The sequence below is a fragment of the Eumetopias jubatus genome, unplaced genomic scaffold (assembly GCF_037043125.1).
Source record: "Eumetopias jubatus isolate StellerSeaLion01/CBP00866 unplaced genomic scaffold, mEumJub1_p1.0 scaffold_4, whole genome shotgun sequence".
Lineage (NCBI taxonomy): Eukaryota > Metazoa > Chordata > Mammalia > Carnivora > Otariidae > Eumetopias > Eumetopias jubatus.
Window position 1 is genome coordinate 96,084,090 of NW_028274810.1, and position 19,156 is coordinate 96,103,245.

At 45.9% G+C, this 19,156-nt stretch overlaps 1 protein-coding gene across 1 annotated transcript in view; it reads right to left on the bottom strand.

Moving 5' to 3' along the window:
* Window positions 1-1,937, bottom strand: part of FHAD1 (forkhead associated phosphopeptide binding domain 1) — a 122,225-nt gene extending 120,288 nt beyond the window's left edge. Inside the window, 1 exon segment of the mRNA XM_088022606.1 lies at window positions 1,845-1,937. Coding sequence (XP_087878732.1) covers window positions 1,845-1,937 — 93 coding nt within the window.
* Between the last annotated feature and the right edge of the window lie 17,219 nt (window positions 1,938-19,156).

Genomic DNA, 19,156 nt, shown 5'->3' on the forward strand with positions numbered 1-19,156 from the left:
GACCCCCCTAATAGAAGGAGAGACATACCATGTTCATGGATTGGAAGGCAACATACTAAAGATATCAATTCTTCTCACACTGATATATTGGCTTAAATACAATTCCTATCAAAATTCCAGCAAGATATTTTGTATATATAGACAGGCTTATACTAAAATTGGTGTGGAAAGGCAAAAGAACTAAAATAGGTAAAAAGAAAAAAAAATTTTTTAAAGAAGGATAAAATGGAAGGAATCACTCTACTTGAGTCAAGACTTACATAACTTCAGTAATCAAGACTGTGTTGTACAGGTAGAGGGACAGACACATAGATCAACGAAACATATAGGAAACTTGGAAATCGCTCCCACACAAGTATGGCTAGATGGTTTTTGACAAAGTTCCAAAAGTATTTCAATGGAGAAAGGACAATCTTTTCAACAAATGGTGCTGGGACAACTACATATCCACATGCCATAAAGAAGAACCTTGACCTAAATCTCATGTCATATACAGAAATGAACTCAAAATGGTGCATAGATTTAAACACAAACCTATAAAACTTTTATAAAAAAACATGAGAAATCCTCGGGATCAAGGACTTGGCGATATATTCTTAGACAGGACATGAAAAGCATGATTCATGAAAAGAAAAAATGATCAACTGAACTTCATCAAAATCTAAAACTTCTGCCCTGTGAAATATTCTGTTAAGAGAATGAAAAGACAAGTTATCGACAAGGAGGAATGATCTGCAGCCTCTGTATCTGAAAAGGGACACGTCTCTAAAATTATTTTTTAAAAAACTCTCAAAACTCAATAGTTAAAAACCAAACAATGTGATTAGAAAATGGGCAAAAGACATGAAGAGACATTTCACCAAAGAGGATGTGCACAAGGCCAATAAGCCCATGAAAAGATGTCCAACATCACTAGCTATTAGGGAAATGCAAATGAAGACCATGGGGAGGCATCACGACACACCAGAACAGCTAAAATTAAAAACCAGTGATAACACCAGTTGCTGGTGAAGATGCAGAGAAACCGTGTCTCATACATTTGATGGTGGGAATGTTAAATGGTACAGCCACCCTGGACAACAGTCTAGCAGTTTCTTTAGAAACCATACACTTCCTATCTGATCCAGCAATCACACTCCTGAGCATTTATCCCAGAGAAATAAAAACTTGCTTTCACACAAAAACCTGTGCACAAATGTTCATAAATAGATTTATCTGTAACAACCCCAGATTAGAAACAATCAAAATGTCCTTTAATATATGAATGGTTAAACAAACAATGGTACATCTACACCACAGAAATATTACTCCCAATAAAAAGGAACAGGCGAACAACCTAAATGGATCTCAGGGACACTATGTTGAGTGAGAAAAAAACAATCTCAAAAGGTCACACGTGGTATAATTCCATTTATATAACATTCTCAAAACGTTATACACATCACAATAGTCTCCAAAAGCTCTGGAAAAGGCGAGAGGCCATTTCTCAAGCTGAGTACTTCAGGTGCCCTCGCCGTCAGGCTCAGAGCAGGTGAAGGGCAAAGCATGAGTTCCATGCCCCCTTCCAAATGGCCCCATTTGTCTGGGGGGAGGGGACGGTGGGTGGGGCATCCGTACACATGGTCAGCAAAGGGCAGAGGGCACATCCCACTCTATCTCATACTCATTTTCACTACACATGCTGAGGAGACCCAGTACATTCCGCAGGTAGTTATGGGTCGCACATGGAGGGAGGATGTGGCTGTTAGCTAGAGGGTGTGCTTTTAAAAGAGACTCGAGTCCACAGAACAGCAGGGACGTGTGGAGGGGGTGAGATGCTGGGAGTGGGCAGGAACAGTTCTTACCTCTAAAACAAGGTCTGAGTCTTCATGCCTTCCAACAGTAGTACTTTTATTCAGGACAAAAAAGCCTTCTGCACTCTTTAGGTAAGCTTTCATACTCTCTGCTTTCCCTATAGAAGGTTTTCAGAAAGAAAAAAAAAACATTATTAGAAACACGCAATCTTCTGATTATTCAACATCACATTTAGAATGGATGAAATGCGCCGTCATGTTAAAGGAGAAATCAGCAGAGGTTGGAGAGGATAAATGGACTTTACAGTTTGAGCACAATTTCTGCAGATTTTTAAGACTATCTTTTTAAGCAGTGACATCTAGCAAAGATGAGCTTGGTTCTGATCATCATACAGAAGACGTTTTTTACATAACTCAGTACCCAAACCACCAAAAGCAGAAACACCCCAACAACAAACCTGAATTCCGCTGATAATCTCTGTCCACCTCCCATGAAGCTCAGTACAATGTTAGTTATCTGACACAGGAGGTATTCTGTCCCATATTCTTAACCCACCGCACACTAGCTCTGTGACTTTGGGTGAGTTACTTCTTTCTCTATGCCTCAGTTTTCTCATCTGTAAAATGGGGTTAATACTCTGTACCCCAAAGGGTTCTGTGAGAATGAAATGCAATCATGTGTGTGAAGCTTTTGGGGTGGTGACCGCTATGCACTAACCACACATTTGTCCTATTATTATTATTATTATTATTATTATTATTATGAATCTTGGGCTTATCGAACTTGAACCCAAGGAAGTTTAACCTTCTATAGAGCTTCTGAAACTGCAGTTAGTCATTGAGGGAATGGGCTTTAAAAGACACTTTCTTTGTAAATCACTCCATTTCTTCATAAATTAGGGGGAAAAGGGTAACTTTGAAAGGCAAACTATCAAGACTCTAGCTTGAACATATGATCAAGACTCTGTACATATTTTCCCCCAACATTTTTTTTGAAAATATCAGATACGCAGGTGAATTCCTTTATAGCCACCACCTAGATCCTACAATTGACATTTTGCCTTATTTGCTGTATCACACAACCCTCCATCTAGCCATGCATCCATCCATTTTGTAGTTTGCTGCATTCCAAAGTAAGTTCTATACTGGTTTTTTAAAATATAAAAATCTCAGTGACTTCAGTAGGTTCCAAAATGTCGATAATTCATATGACGCTTGAATTCTGATTTGAGGTATGTCCAGTTACACAGTGGGACATCCTCCATCTCAGTGCCGTGTCCAAGAGCCGAAGTCCCTCTCTTTTCTTTTCAACTAAAAGGTCACTGAAACGCGATGTTATTGGACTGTGGATAAAGACAAAGACCATCTAGTTGTGATCATTGAGGGTCTCGGGTCTGGTTCTGCTTTTCATCCACATCTCCATCATCAATGACTGAATCCCTCCTAAGTGCCAGGCACTGTGCTATTCTTTTATACACACTGTCTCTTTTCCTCCTCGGAACAGCCCTGTGAGGTAGGTATTAGTACTGTCCCACTTTACAGATGGGGAAACTGAGACTCAGAGGGGTTAAGGACACACAGCACCAAGTGTCAGGGAGACAGCTCTGAGCCTTTGCATGTAACAATCGGCTGGCAGCTCAATTTCCCATATGTCCACTGCTGCTGGGTGGGACAGAGAGGGGTGGGGGAAGTTGCACTGTCTCTTGACAACTGGGACATGTCAGAAAGTCCTTGACACCCAGATTCCATCCTCTGAAAGGAGGAAGAGACCCAACCTGGGGGTAAGAGAAATAAAAATAAGCTAGATAGTTTATTTTATATTTGTAAACTCTGAGAGCTACGCCTCACAAATATGTTTTCCTGTAATGAGAAATACATTTTATTAAGTTCAATGTCATTCACAGAAAGGGAGAGACATTTCCTCTTCCCAAAGAACCGTGCTCTGTTAGCTGTCAAATCACTTCAGTTATTCACTTCAATGGCAGAGGACCATGTTATCAAGCAACACATTCAAGCCTAATTAATCTGGAATGCAAACTCAGGAGAAAAGTCTCTTCTGCAGGAAAACCACAGGAAATGCTACTAAATTAAACCCCAGAACTTGGGTCGTGCGCATGCTTGATTTTTAGCTCTCCCCCTACATGTTCCCAAGGCTGGTGTCTTCTCTCTGCTCAGGTGTCCCCCCTGTATGGCAACCACCTGACCACGCTAGTTAAAGGCACCCTTCAGTCACTATTGGCATATACCACCTGCTGTGCTTCCTTCTTTGTGCTTATCAACCTCTGACATTTTCTGGTTCCTTTATTTAGTTGTGTTTGCCGTTTATTTGCCTTTCACTGAGATATATGTTCCCGGAGAGCCAGAACTGTATTGTTTCTGTTAAGAGACAATTCTTCATGGGTACCTTGTATTTGTACCCATTATGGAGCAAAGGCATTGACAAATTTTGTCCTGTGTCTTCTGCCAGCATCTATAAGCTGGCCAGGCTAACTTATTAGGTTGCAAGCAAGGTAAAAGCTCAGACCCTTTGCAGTTCCTCACAGTTTTGTTCATTACCCCGTCTCCAGCACCTGCAGCCGTGTGACACATAGTAGATGCTCAGTAAACAGTTGCTGAATGAATGAAAATGTAAATGACACGTCAAAGCAAATCTGTGCAGCCAGCTGGCTAGGAATCTTCCCGCCCGGTGTCTACCCTAGATATCCTTTTTGGAAACCCTAAATTCTACCTGGAGCTTTTGGGTTGGACACTATCTCTCCATCTTAATCTTGCCCTGTGCAGTCACTCCCCTGCCTGAAAACACTGTAGAAAGTAATTTGAATGTGCTAAATTCTGGAAATTCGCTCTTAGTGCTGTGAAGTACCAAGCATAGTAAAGAGCAAATCACCTGCATACCCCCTGACCACTTGGGATGGCTCAGAATTGGGCTAGAGAAGCAGTATGTCTTTTCAGGGCTACAGGTCTTCAGGGGCCTGGGAGCTGCAAAAGTTCCTCAAAGAAGGGAAGGTCAGGTAAGGGAGCCTCTGGCCATTGGGTGGGTGTTGTCTCTAAATCAGGGGAACCAGAAGGCACCCCTCCCTAATCCCAGTTGTACCCCACTGGATATCTAAGAACAGTATGCTTGGTGCCAAGGAGGGTCCGGAAGCTCCCGCGCAGGCTACTTCTGGAAGCGGGTTGGGGGCCTGCATTTCAGGGAGGACGGGCTGGTGTTGGAGCACCTCCTTTAGGTGCTCCTGGGGACCGGAGCCTGGATCCGAGAGGAGTTCCAGCTGGGGGTGGGGCTGCGTCCTGCACCTCGCCTCCGAACTCTTGAGCTCGCAGAGCCGACCGGGTCCGGCCCCAGGTCTCCGCCCGCTGCCTCCTCCCGTGCCGCACTCACCTGGCCGGAGGCAGAAGCCCACGCTCTGTCCCCTCCCGAGAGGCCGGCGGGCTCGGGAGGAGCCCGGCCCGCTCCCGGGCGAGGCCGCCTGGCCGCGCTCCCGCGGAGTCTCCAGCCGGCGGCCTGCACCTCGCGCGCCCGCCCGGCCTGTGTACGCGCGTTGCCATGGCAACGCCGCCGGGCTGGTGAGGGGCGTGGCCTGCGCGGCGCGGCGCCCGGGGGCGGGGCGGGGCGGGGCGGGGCGTGCCGGACAGCCCTAGAGGATCACAGCCTGCGGCAGCGCCTTGAAGTATCCCGGGGTCTGCTGCTAGGGATCCCCGGGCCCGTTTCACAGATGGGGAAACGGAGGCTCAGAGGTCAGAGAAATAGCCCGCGGATTTACAGCGAGGAAGGAGCATACTCGAGAGTCCTTCTTCCTACTCTCTGCTCTAGGCTGAGTGCGTGGAGGCGGGGTGGCAGGGTGATGGAGCTGAACCAGGAGAAGCTTAGAGGTTAGACTTGATCTTAGCCAAAAGGCCGAGAAGCGATAAAGCTTAGAGGTTAGAACCCCCTGCCCCACCCGAATCTCTACTCCTCTCTGTTGCAGAAAATAGAGTAAGCTGGGGGGGGGATCACCACTTCTGGGGGTGGGGGTGGGCATGGGGATGGGAGACGGATGGGGTGGAAGGAACAATTTTGAAAGAATGAGGATTTTTTTTCCATGTGCTGGGGAAAGGATACTTCCAAACCGCCAACCCCACTACGATTCCTGTCCTTCCCTGTCAAAACCGACGTTTTTTCGGCCATTTGTTCTTTATCTCTACAAACATCTCCTGAGTCCCCAGAGTTGACCTGCATCGGTCACTGTCCTTGAAACCCCCACCATGGGCGCAGGACTGGGGGAGGGGCTCTGTGGAGAAAACATGCAAATCCCAAAGATCTCCCACCACCCCCATGTCACCTTCTGCCTGGGAGCAGAACAGCCCAGCCGAATCTGCCTACCTGGAGAATGCTTCCCTTCCCCGGCAGGAAATGGCCGGCAAGGTGCCTCTGGAAAAACTCAAAAAACATTTAAGAAAGATGGAATGTGGCAGACTCTATCCTAGGCAATTAGAACAAGATCTAGGAGAGAACTCGTGGAAATGGACATAGTGAAGATGCTCAAACATGCCTAGAGGCTTTTAGAAATGCAGATTCCCAGGCACAGACCCGATCATAGATTCTGAGCAGGCAAATGCGGAGGAGCATGGTTCAGGAATGTGCATTTCTTACCAACTTGGCAAAACTCTGTCTTGGGAAGTTGAACTGCAGAGACCTTCCCCAGGGCCTATTCCTGGAAATCTCTTCCAGGGCCTCACACAGCCTGGAAGGTTGTGCCTGGGGTCAGTCAGTTCCCCACAACCAGAAAGACCCTAGGCCTAAAGTTGGAGGAGTGACCACAGAAACTAGGGCCTAAGTAATAATAGCTTCACAGGAACAGGGAGGGTCAGGCTCAAGTCCCCAGGGCCTTTCTGCCGCAGGGCCTTTGCACTTATGTTTCCTCTCCCTAGAAAGCACTTCCACCAGGGATCTCCTTCACCTCTTTTAGATTTTTACTCAAATACTGCCCTACTTCATGTTCTTTAAAAAAAAAACAAACCCAATAAACAAGGAAGAGCAACAAGAACAACAAAACAAACAAAAACCTCGGCGCTCTCTCCCTCTTCTTCTCATCTGACCGCTTATCATCTAACATCCTATTTGATTTATCTCATTCGTGTGTCTCCTTGCCCCACCCTCCTCCAGGAGGGCGGGGAGTTTTTTTCTGTTTAGTTCACTGCTGGGTCATGAGTACCTAGAACAGTGCCTGAGTGAATGGCGTGTGGGGGGGACAGACCCTGCCCCCAACACTCACCCACAGCCTGACTTCCTACCTTCTTGGGCTGCTGAGCTGATCTGTCCTGATCCCAGGACATTGACTTCTCTTGCCAGCTGCCCAGGCAGTGGGCTAACGGGAGGCCTGAGCACCACCCCTACCTGGACCTCCACCTCCATGTTTGATTTTGCCCAATTCTTGTCCCCAGTATGAGTGCAGGATGCAAACTTGCTTACTGCCAGGCAGACCCTAGCGGAAGCCAGGCTGGCCGTGAGCTGGAGCAGCCCAAGGCCCCAGATAGTCTTTGAGAGGTCATATGTCGCCAGTAGCCCATCCCTCTGAAGAATTCTAAACTGAGAGCAAAGCTGACATTCAGACCCACGCGAGCAGAAACTGCTAAATCTTGATTGGACTCCCCTCCCCCCAAAATGCCACAGTTATCTCAAAAGGTGTGTACAATCCTTGAAACGCAATAACATGTAATCCATTTTAATTTCAAAAACAGAACATAAAACACCCCTATAACTTATGGCTTTATGATTTCTTGGACTGAGAGAAAGGGTTGTAACTTGCAATTAAGCCATGATGGGGTGTTAAAAATATTGCCCTTGAAGGAAAAAATAGAGGTTTCTAGAGTATATGGGTTCCTTGGTGATGCTTATAATCAATCAGTGTTATTCAGCTGTGTGTGGCTACCAAGGCCATATTGTATCGTGACTCAACGGCAGAAGTGCTGGCATCTGAAGGGCCCAGGGTTCGAGGTCCGGCTCCGTTGTTCTCAGCTGTCCTCATAACAAGGGACTGAATAATGTAAAACTGAATGCTTGCCTGAAGCAAGGAGAGAAAAGGGCCGGGGAAGGGGCTGGGCCAAGAGAGGGCAGCTGGGGCCTGCCCCCAAACTCGGAGGCCCAGACACTGGGCTTCCTTCCTGGGGAGAAGGTGAGGAGCTCTGCCCCTGTAGGACCTCATTCTGTGTCAGCCACCTTCCCTGGGCTGTCCTTGATCAGGGAGACCACACCCACTGCACCCCCTTCGAGTGCCTTTGCATTCCAATTGAAATGAAGGTAGGGAGGCCCAGCCTCTGTGGGGTGAGGGAGAGTCAGAGAAAGAACGGGAACAGGCGCAAGGGAGAGCAAGAGGGAGAAAGAGAGCACGGTGGCAGGAAGTAGCCAAGCTGCTGAGTAGGATGTCGGAGGGGAGAGCAGACCGCCCGGCCCGCTGGAGACTCCTAAGCCCTTCAGGCTTAGGAAATATGGGTTTTATTTACGTACACACACACACACACACACACTCACAAAAATAAATTCAAACCGCAGAAAGACCAACTGTTCACTGAGGCCTTCTGCCGCTGTCATGGTCCACTTCCCTTGACAGAACATGAGAAAACACGCAGGTTTGAAGGTTTTTCTCAAACGGATTCTTCTGTTGCTGGCTCAACGCCTTCGTTTCTCTTGCAAATCGGTCTCCAGAGTCAAGTCCCCTTGGTTCCTCAGGCTTTGCCACGGGAGTGGGTGTGTGCCTTCTGTTTGCAAAACTGCTAAGTGTGCTGATCCCACCGTGGGTGTGTTCTTCTGATTTCTTCTGTCCTCACTTCTGCCGCCTGTGTGGTGGAGATCCAAGGCCGGGATGGTGAGGATTCAGGGGCCAGTAAGTGTAAACTATTAAACTGCGCCCGGTACAACAGACTCGCTCTGTGTTTGCAATTATTAGTGGCCGTTTGGTTTGTTTGTTTTGGTTTCTGGATGATATGGGAGGACAGCCCCAGGTCACGGACACCCTGGGGAGGGCTTTGATTTGCATCAAGACTCAGTCCCAACTCAGAGCAAATGTGACCTCTGACCAGTGGCACATCATCTTCCCCTTTGCCCTGGGACATTTCTGGGTGTGGATGTCGGAGACAGGCTGAGCTCCCCCCCGTGATGTCCCCTGGAGGGCTTCCTGAGAACCCACCTGGTCTCTCTGGGATGGTAGCTTCTGGGCAACTCCATAAATTCTACTTTCAGGCGTCTGGACAAACAAACCTCTGCTGTTTTTGTTTTTGTTTTTGGTTTTTTTGCGAGTAACAATGGGCCTTTGTGGATGTGGTTAGCAAAACCAGCTAATGTATATCTAGGCTTGTGAGGTGCCAGCCACTATGCCGTGCACAGTTTTATTCGAGTCTTAGCCTAACCCATTTTACAGAAGCGGGCACGGAAGAGTCAGGTGACTTGCCCGGTTACAGATCTTATAAGAGGTCAGACTGGGATTCAACTCCAAAATGCTGCATTTTTGGCAAACTTGTTTATCAAAAAATAACACATTTTGAAATACTGAAATGTGCACCAATCATAAGTGTACACTTGAAGAATTTTCGCAAAGTGCATGGATTCACCTAACCAGAACCCAGATCCAGAAGCAGATTGCCAGCCCCTAGAAGCCTCCCTGTGCTCCCTTCTAGTCATTACCCACCTACCACCCTGACCTCCAATATCATAGATTAGTTCTGCTTGATTTTGGGCTTCGTTTAAACGTAAGTATACAGATTCCATTTTCCGCCCAGCTTCTTTCACTCACCTGAGTGAAAATGATGTTTATGGGATTTGCCCTTGTTGTGTGATGTCACTGGCTCATTCATTCTCACTGCTGTACCGCATTCCACGGAGGTAGGTAGTTATCTGTTCCTGCATAACAAATTACGACAAACGTGGTGGCTCAAAACAACACACCTTTATCATGTCATAGTTTCCGTGGGTCAGGAATCCGGCCTCTGTCAGGAGTGGGTGGATTTCTGCTCAGGGGCTCTCACGGGCTGCACCAAGGGGTCGGCCAAGGCCAGGGGTCTCATCTGAGACTCAGATGGGGAAGGATCCACTTTCAAGTTCATGTGGTTGTTGGAAAGATTCAGTTCCTTGAGGATTGTTAGCCAGAGGCCCCCACTCGCTGTTTGCCGGGTGGGCTTCTCCCTAAGGTGGCCTGCTTCATGAAAGCCGGTGAGAGTCAATGCAGGGAGTCTCCTAGTGAGATGGAAGTTAACCATCTTACGTAACAAAATCACAGAAATGACATCCCATTACCTTTGCAGCGTTGTGCTAGGCAGAAATAAGGTACAGGTCCCACCTATGCTCAAGGGGAAGAGATTACCCAGAGGTGTGAACACCAGCGATAATTGGGGGCCATTGTTATCTGTCTTAGGGGCATGCATACATGCACCTAGGAGTAGACTGGCTGGGCCTTGGAGAACCCAGATGCCCAGCTGTAGAAGATTCTGCCAAACATTCTTCCAAAGTGCCGGTACCATCTACAATCCTTGAGCAGTGTGTGAGCGTTCCAGCCAGATCACCTGCTTTTCAATACTATCCCCCAACCTCCACCTGTTCCTCGGGACAGGAGGTCCTAAACTTGGCCCTAGGTCAGAATCACCAAATCTCGGGGCCACATCTCCAGACTTCCTAATCATTTGAGGGCTAGAATATAAACTGAAAGGTACACTCCGTGAGGCAGGGCTCCTCATCTTCCTCACTGAAGCATCCTTGGTGCCTAGAGTAGCACCTGGCAGGTAGTTAGCACTCTAACATTTTTTTAAAAAAGATTTTATTAATTAATTAATTTATTTATTTTAGAGAGAGAATGAAGGAGTGTGTGCCTGGCACAGGGGGAGAGGCAGAGAGGGAGCGGGGAGGGAGAGGGAGAGAATCTCAAGCAGGCTCCATACTGAGCATGGAGCCTGATACGGGGCTCGATCTCACGACCCTGAGAAACCAAGAGTCAGAAGCTTAACCAACTGCGCCACTCAGGTGCCCCTCCATTTTTTTTTTTTTAAATTAAATGAATGAGTTCAGGCACTGTTGTTCACAAAATAGCCCTTAGAGAGGGTGTGAACTCCTGAAACCGGGAGGAAACTTGGACATATCGGAGCCCTGTGCATTTTTCAGGGAAGAGGGCCCAGAGCCTTAACCAAATTCTTCTCCGCAAAGGCTAAGAACCGCTGTGATTGGATCCAGTCTGGCTTGGTTATCTGATTACAGTAAGAAACAGCTGGTCCTAGGGAAGAACAGAGTTCAGGAGAAGAGGGAGGGTGCCTGGGTGGCTCAGTCATTGAGCATCTGCCTTCGGCTCAGGTCATTGTCCCAGTGTCCTGGGATCGAGCCCCTGTTCGGGCTCCTTGCTCCGCGGGAAGCCTGCTTCTCCCTCTCCCACTCCCCCTGCTTGTGTTCCCCCTCTCGCTGTGTCTCTCTCTGTCAAATAAATAAATAAAATCTTTTAAAAAGAAGAGAAGAGGGCGCCTGGGTGGCTCAGTTGGTTAAGTGACTGCCTTTGGCTCAGGTCATGATCCTGGAGTCCCGGGATCGAGTCCCACATCAGGCTCCCTGCTCAGCGGGGAGTCTGCTTCTCCCTCTGACCCTCTTCCCTCTCGTGCTCTCTATCTCTCATTCTCTCTCTCTCAAATAAATAAAGAAAATCTTAAAAAAAATAAAAATAGACTAAAAAAAAAGAAGAGGGAGAGCGCTTGCTCGGAGAGCTCACAAACTGACACCTTGCCCCATTTGGATGTTTGACCCATGGTGACTTTGGGTCCAGCTGGCCTAACAACTGCCAGGCTTCGTGGGGAACTTCCCTGTGTCTGTTTGTTGAACCGCAACTTCTAGAAGCCTCAGTTTCCTTCTGCGGAAGCCGACATGAGCCCCGCCTTTTCAGAAAGCCTCCCGGTGTATCCAGTTTGAGACGACCTCATCGTTTGTCAGCCTCTGTCTTGTTTTCTGGAGGTTTCCCAGCATCTTGCTGCTCTCTGCATTCTTTTATCCTTTGAACAGTGCTCCTATGTTCTGCTTTGGGTCATTCCCATCACATGCCTTTTATCTTTCTTCCCGAACAGATCAACCTCGTACCCCTCTAAGACATTTCTTCTCCGGTTTCCTCTGAATCATTTCATTCGGTCCAGATATGGCCAGCTTTTCCTCCTTCCTCACGGCACTCAACATAGACCCTCTCTTTTCCCCAGAACAACCGCTCTTTCTTTCCGATCCCTCACTTAGGTCCTCGTCTTTCACCATGTTTTCTGACTTCTCCGGAGAACGGATTGTTTTTTGAAATTCAAGTCTCAAAGATCATCCCTTCTAATCTGGGTCTGAGTTTGGATCACCGTCAAGAAGCACGGGGGAGGGCGCCTGGGTGGCTCAGTTGGTTAAGCCACTCCCTTCGGCTCAGGTCACGATCCTGGGGTTCCGGGATCGAGTCCCGCATCGGGCTCCCTGCTCAGCAGGGAGTCTGCTTCTCCCTCTGACCCTCTTCCCTCTCGTGCTCTCTATCTCTCATTCTCTCTCTCTCAAATAAATAAATAAAATCTTTAAGAAAAAAAAGAAGAAGCACGGGGGACAGGAATGTTGTTGGGTAGTTAGGCTCCTTGGCAGAAGGGCCGAGCGCTCAAGGGGGTGTCAGAGGGACCTGGGCGGAGAGAGGGAGGTACATTCTGCTGTGGGGTGAGACCTGGGGGGAGGCCCTCAGGAAAGGCTCTTTCAAGAAAAAAGAAAGCATTTTACCCGAGTCTTGAGGGATGGGTAGGATTCTAGGTGGTAGAGCAGGGAGAGAAGATTCTATGGAAGGAACGGGCAGTGGGAACAGAGGCTAGAAGCCCGGGAGTAGGAGAGGCTATGTATGATCCTATAGAGTAGGAGGGGAGGCCATGCGCTGAGCCTGGAAACGGAGACCCGCGTCAGCCCTGAGGGATGTTTGTTTGGCTTTCATAGTGTCTTAAAGACTTTTAAGTAGTAGCTGAAGGGTTTGGCCTCCTTTCGTGGAGTGAAAGAGAAACCAATTCCAACTGGTTTCAGCATGAAGCAAAGTCACTAGTTACTGTAAAAGAAAACTCTAGAGGGAATAGCTGGGTTCAGGCCCAGGTGATGTCGTCAAGCCCTGGCCTCGCTTCAGCCCTCAGCAATGCTTTTAACCACGTGGATCCAAGCTCGGAGAGAATCCCTGTATCGTGGTCACAAAAGGGCTGCCATAGCTCCAGCTGTTGCAGCTTCTCAGGAATCCCATGGGGGATGAGGGAGAGTCTTTTCCTGAAGGTTTGCCCAAAGGGCCTTACTGCTTCTCATTTCCTCTGATTGGGGAACAGGCCCATTCCTGAACCAATTATTGAGGCCAAGAGACTGCTCTGCTCTGACATGCTGAGGCTTGAGTTGCATGCCTCTCCCTGCCTCTAGAGATGGTATCCACACCGTTTCTGTGAGAGTAGGCTGAGACAGGGGGAGAGGTAAGCTCCTCCAAAGGGGAATCATAACACTATCCTGTTTTTTGTTTTTTTTTTAAGATTTTATTTATTTATGAGAGAGAGAGACAGAGAGAGAACACGAGCAGGGTGAGAGGGAGGAGGAGAAGCAGATTCCCCGCTGAGCAGGGATCCCAACGCGGGGCTCGATCCTGGGACTCCAAGATCATGACCTGAGCTGAGGGCAGACGCTTAACTGACTGAGCCACCCAGGCGCCCCCACCATACTGTTTTAGAAAAGAGGTCCTGAGTGGCAAAAACTGCAGATTATCTATCACGGTGGCCAACGTGTATAGACCATTTTAATTTATATTAAACTAATGCCTTTTCCTGGAAAATGGGAACCTGGGCTGTATTCTTGCATACAGATCAGGAGTCTGTGAGGGCTGAGGAGGGACTGCGCTCTTTAGATGTTCTCTGTGTTCCCCCTGCCCACTGCACCACTCACACTTCCTCTCTGGCTTCTGGGAGCACTTGGGTTTTCACCCCTAGCATAATTTGATTCTGTAAATAAATCTGTTTCTCCTACCAGAGTGGAAGTGCCAAAGAGTACATGGGTCAGATAGCTCTCCCCGTGCTCCCATAAACTCCCGAGGACAAATGCCTACCGTTTTTGCTAGTCTCATTCCTTGCTCATGTGTAAATCCCCCTTTGAAAAAAAGATTTAATACATCATGATTTTAGAAGCTGCATCTGAGAATTCCAGCATCTGAAGTCCTTGGAGGTGATTGGGGTGTGTGTGTGTCTCCTTCTATGGTTTGCTTCTGCCCACTCTGCCTCATCCTGGCTTGTTTCTCAGGTGTGTAGTGATTTGATTTTGATCTCACTTTGGATTGAACTTAACCTGTGGGAATGCTTCAGGGTCTGATTCCGGGCTGCTTTCCTTTAGGAAGGCTTTTTGTTGGTTTCAGCTGGATGCCAGGGATGCTAATAACCTGTAACCACTTACATTTACTTCCTCAGCTTGGAGTTTCCCCGCTGAACACATGGAGTATAAATTTGAACCCCAGCCCCATGTGGTTACAGATCCTCAAGGTCTCAGGGTGACAGTCATCTTTATTATTGTTGTGGCCTTAATTAAATTTTTCCCTCCAGACCCACACTGAAAACAGACAGATTGCCTCCTAGGCTCCCTTTACTGGCAGTTCCGGAAAAAAAAAAAATTTAAAGCCCTCCCTTTGCCTTTGAGGGTGCTGGCTCAGTCTGGGCATCTGAGACTTGGCTAGCCCATTTGGCAAAGGTCCAAGTTTTAACCTCCCATTTCTGGCACCTCTTAACATCGCAGATTGGTATAGAGGGTGTTTACTTATTTGCCTACACTGTGGTTTGTAGCTCACTCTACCTGTGCCGTATGCTCACATGTTCCTTTGGGACTGCTTACATTAAAAAACTATTTTTATTATGGGATTTTTGAAATATACACAAGAGTAGAGAAAGGGTACAAGTCAATGAACTTCAGGTACCCATCATCCAGCTTCAATATTTTCCCAGTCTTCTCTCATTTCTTTTTTTCTTCCTTGTTGATTTTTTTTTTTCTGGATTAATTTAAAACAGATTGTGTCTTTTCAGCCATGAATACTTCCCAACTGGAAGGAAGATGTCCACCCCCCTTTACATTACCTGCCATCCCCCACCCCCACATATTATCACACTGAACAATACTTAATAATAATTCCTGAATATCATCTAACATCAGTCCATGCTCACATTTCCCTGATTCTCTCAAAGATATCTTTTCACAGTAGGTTTGTTAGAACAGGATGCAGACAAGATCCACACATCACATTTGGTTATTGTCTCTGAAATCCCTTTTATTCTGTAAAGACAACCACTCTTCCCATTTTCTCAGCCACTGATATACTGGAGAAACTAAATCCTTTGTCCTATAGAATATTCACATCCTGGATGTGGCTGATTGCTTCCTCATGGTTTCAGTTGACTTGTTCCTCTCTTCCCCATGTTTCCAGTAAACTAACAATTAGATCTAGAAGCCTGATTACATCCAAAGTCTTTTTGTTGCCAAGACCACTTTGTGGGCGGTACTGTGTGATTCCTTCATCTACATTGTGGGCACATAAATGTCTGTTCATTCCATTTTTTTTAAAGATTTTTTTTTTTAATTTGAGAGAGAGAGAGAGAGAGCACAGAGGTAGAGTGGGAGGGAGAAGCAGACTCCCCACTGGGTGGAGAGCCCGATGTGTGGCTTGATCCCAGGACCCCGAGATCATGACCTGAGCAGAGGGCAGATGCTTAACCACCTGAGCCACCCAGGTGCCCTGCTCATCCCATTTTTAATGAGCCAGAGATTGATCAATAGGAGTTGTGCTGATAGACTGAGCCATTCACTACAAAGTCCCCGTCAGCTTTTTTCTCCCAGTGATTTTTTATTTTTATTTTTAATTATGGTAAAATGCACATAACATATAATGTACCATCTTAACCATTTTTAAAGGTACAGTTCAGTAATGTTAAGTATATTCACATTGCTACGTAAATAATCTCCAAAACCTTTTTGGCCTGTAAAACAGTAACTTCACACCCACTAAACCACAGCTCCCTATTCCCCTGAACCCCTGACAACCACCCATCTATTTTCTGTTTCTGTGAATTTGACTAGGTGCCTCTTATAAGTGGAATCATACAGTATCTGTGTTTTTGTGACTGGCTTATTTCACTGAGCATCATGTCCTAAAGGTTCACCTGGGTTGTAGCAGGTGTCAGAATTACCTTCTTTTTAAATAATATTCCGTTGTATATAGGTACCACATTTTGTTTACCCATTCATTCATTGATGGACACTTGGGCTCATCAACTTTTCAACTAATAGTTTTAGCCTTTTTTGAGTATCATTCTCTAGATCCACTATTTCCTTTGGGGTTGCTAAGTTGTGATTTTTCTGATTGCTATTCCTTTGGTAAGTATTAGCTAGAATTCTTTGAGAAAGAAGGGTTTTCCTTCATCAACTATTTGTTTATGTTTATCATAAAATAGGGTTTGTTCAGGAAAGGCAGAATAAAGGATTGGTTCTTTCTTTTTATGTATCAGTATTCAAAGTAAGAAGCAACTGCCAAAGTGACCAATGAGTTTTTAAAAATATCATTAAGAATCTTTGATTCAAAAATCTGTAGGGGTGCCTGGGTGGCTCAGTCAGTTGGGCATCTGACTCTTGATTTCAGCTCAGGTTATGATCTCAGGGTCATGGGATTGAGCCCTGCGCAGGGCTCTGCACTCAGTGGGGAGTCTGCTTGAGATTCTCTCCCTCTGCTCCTCCCCCCATGCCCTCTCTCTCCTTCTCTCTCTAAAATGAATGGATAAATCTTAAAAAAAAAAATTTGTACATGTGCTTCAGCCCATTGAAGCCATTATTTGGGTTGAGGATCACACTATGCAATCTCAGGGGTCCACTGAAATGGGCTCTGTGTGCTTTGTTTTCCCAGGTGGAATCCACACAATATTTAATTATAACTATCTATGTTTGTATCACCTTGGGGTGGTCTTTAGGTAAACATCTTTGTCTTAGTTTCCTTCTCTGTACAAGGAAGTTGGACAAGATGAGCTCTAGAACCCTTCCAGCTCAAGACTCTACTTTTTGTAGCATTTTCACATATAGTTTACTCATTTGACTCTCCCAGTCTGGTGACCCAAGGCTATTGTCAACAGCTGCATTTTACAAACATGGAAAGTACCACCTGAGTGATAATATTTTTTTCTAATTTCCCATCCTGCACTTTTTCCACTAGACTTCAAGCTCTGGTTCTCAGGGATATTTTGCATCTCAGGGGACTTGTGAAAATGTCTGGAGACCTTTTTGATTGTCACACGCGGGAGAGGCTACTGTCATCTAGTTGGGAGAGGCTGGGGATGCTGCTAAACATCCTATGGTGGGTAGGACAGCACGCTCCCCAGCCCACATCAATGTCATCCAGCCCCAAGTGTTAATAATGCCAGAGTTGAGAAACCCTGACTTGCATATTCCTTTTAATCTAATGTTTATTCAATGAAAGGATGTATAAAAATGTACACATCTGAGAATTCAGTTATACACGAAATAGAATTATGGGACAGTCTGTTCCTAACATATCCATAGAACTTAGCCATTTGGCGTTCTCCTACATTTCCCCTTCCTATTTCTGGCTCCTATTTTGCCCCTTGAGACTGTTCTATTATTGGCTTAAGGGAAGATTAATGGACAATTTTTATTGCTTTCAGGCCAATGGGAAAACATTACGCCTTGATTTTTTTTTTTCTTTAACTTAGGAATTAACATCAAAATCAAGTTTTATCCCATACAGCAGTCAGCTTTTTTTGGGGTCCCATTCCTTTGTCATTTTGATCAATTGAATGGACGTTTTCCATAAACTTAGCATTACCTTTGAAAGTCATTAAAGTTATGGCTCAGGGCTTCTCCCGTATCCCTTCTTTGCTGCATTTGTATTGATTTAAAACAACCCACTTGGTGGTGAAGTGAATTTACCATTGGAAAGTGCTAGAATGGTACGTCCTTTACTATTTGAAAAGTCAATTTGTGAACAAGTATGTTGAATTTGATTTTTAAAAAGACAACTAATTTGTCAGAAACAAAAAATGCAGCTTTTTATTTTGTTTTATTGGTTCGATTTTCAATTTGAGGTAAGGCAGATGCATTTATTCGCTTGCTTATATCAAGTACTCACACACTTTCTCTTATAAACACATATTTACGGCTTGTCTAGTTGCTACTGCATCGTTACATTATCTTTCCCTCTTTTGTGTTTTGCTAAAGTAGATGCTAATAATTTTTCTTGACTGGACACAACTACCAAGATGCTTTCTAAAATAAGACATCCTGAGGGTAAATAGTAAGAACATGCTTGGGTTTAAAGTCTCCATGCAGGGCACCTGGGTGGCTCAGTCATTTGAGCATCTGCCTTTGGCTCAGGTCATGATCCTGGGACCCCAGGATCCAGCCCCGTGTCGGGCTTCCTGCTCAGCGGGGAGCCTGCTTCTCCCTCTCCCTCTGCTGCTCCCCCTGCTTGTGCTCTCTCTCTCTCTCTCTATCAAATAATAAATAAACAAATAAATAAATAAAATCTTCCAAAAAAATAAAGTTTCCATGCACCTTTCAAATTTTATACAGTACTGAGCCCAGCTTCTCCCTGAGAAGCTTGCTGTATTACTGACATTTTTTCCGAGAAGACTTACATCCCAGAAGATCAGGTCATAATTTTTGCTTCTCAAATTATCTTGTAGTTGTTTCATTTTGAAATATAGCCTTCATTAGTATGCTTTTGAGTAATCTAAACTTTCTTAAAATCCTTTTGAGTTTGTAAATACTACTGACTATTATCTTTCCCACATCCTTTAAATGACAGTTAATAAATTCCAATGGAGAGTTTTTAATGCACAGAGTAGGGACTGGGGATGGAGAAAAGGAAGAGAGATCTGTTTATACATGCTGTGGGGAATTAGATTTATAGTTCTGGATTGGGGAGGGATAGCAAAATGGTCTTTGTAAAAGTGACAGTTTTTTTTTTTTTTTTTAAGGAAAATCATAAATATCACACTCAGGCTGATCTCCAAGGATGAGTGTTTCTGGGTTTTTGATAGAGCTGACACTGGGTGGCCAGGCTCTAGCCCCAGAGTCCCCACTGCCCAAGAGAATAGATCTTCCTTTGTCTAGGGCAGGATTTGTCAACCTTGGCACTCTTGACATTTAGGGCAGGATAATAACTCTTTGTTGTAGGTAATGTCCTCTGCACTGTAGGATGTTTAATAGCTTCCTGGCCCCACTAGATGCCCTTAGCAGCCCCCCGTTCCCGCCGCCACCACTGTCACATGCCCAATGGCCCCTGGGCAGCAAAGTCAATCCTGGTGGAGAACCACTGATCTAAGGTGAAGATGTCCAGTTCTGGCATTTGTGTGAA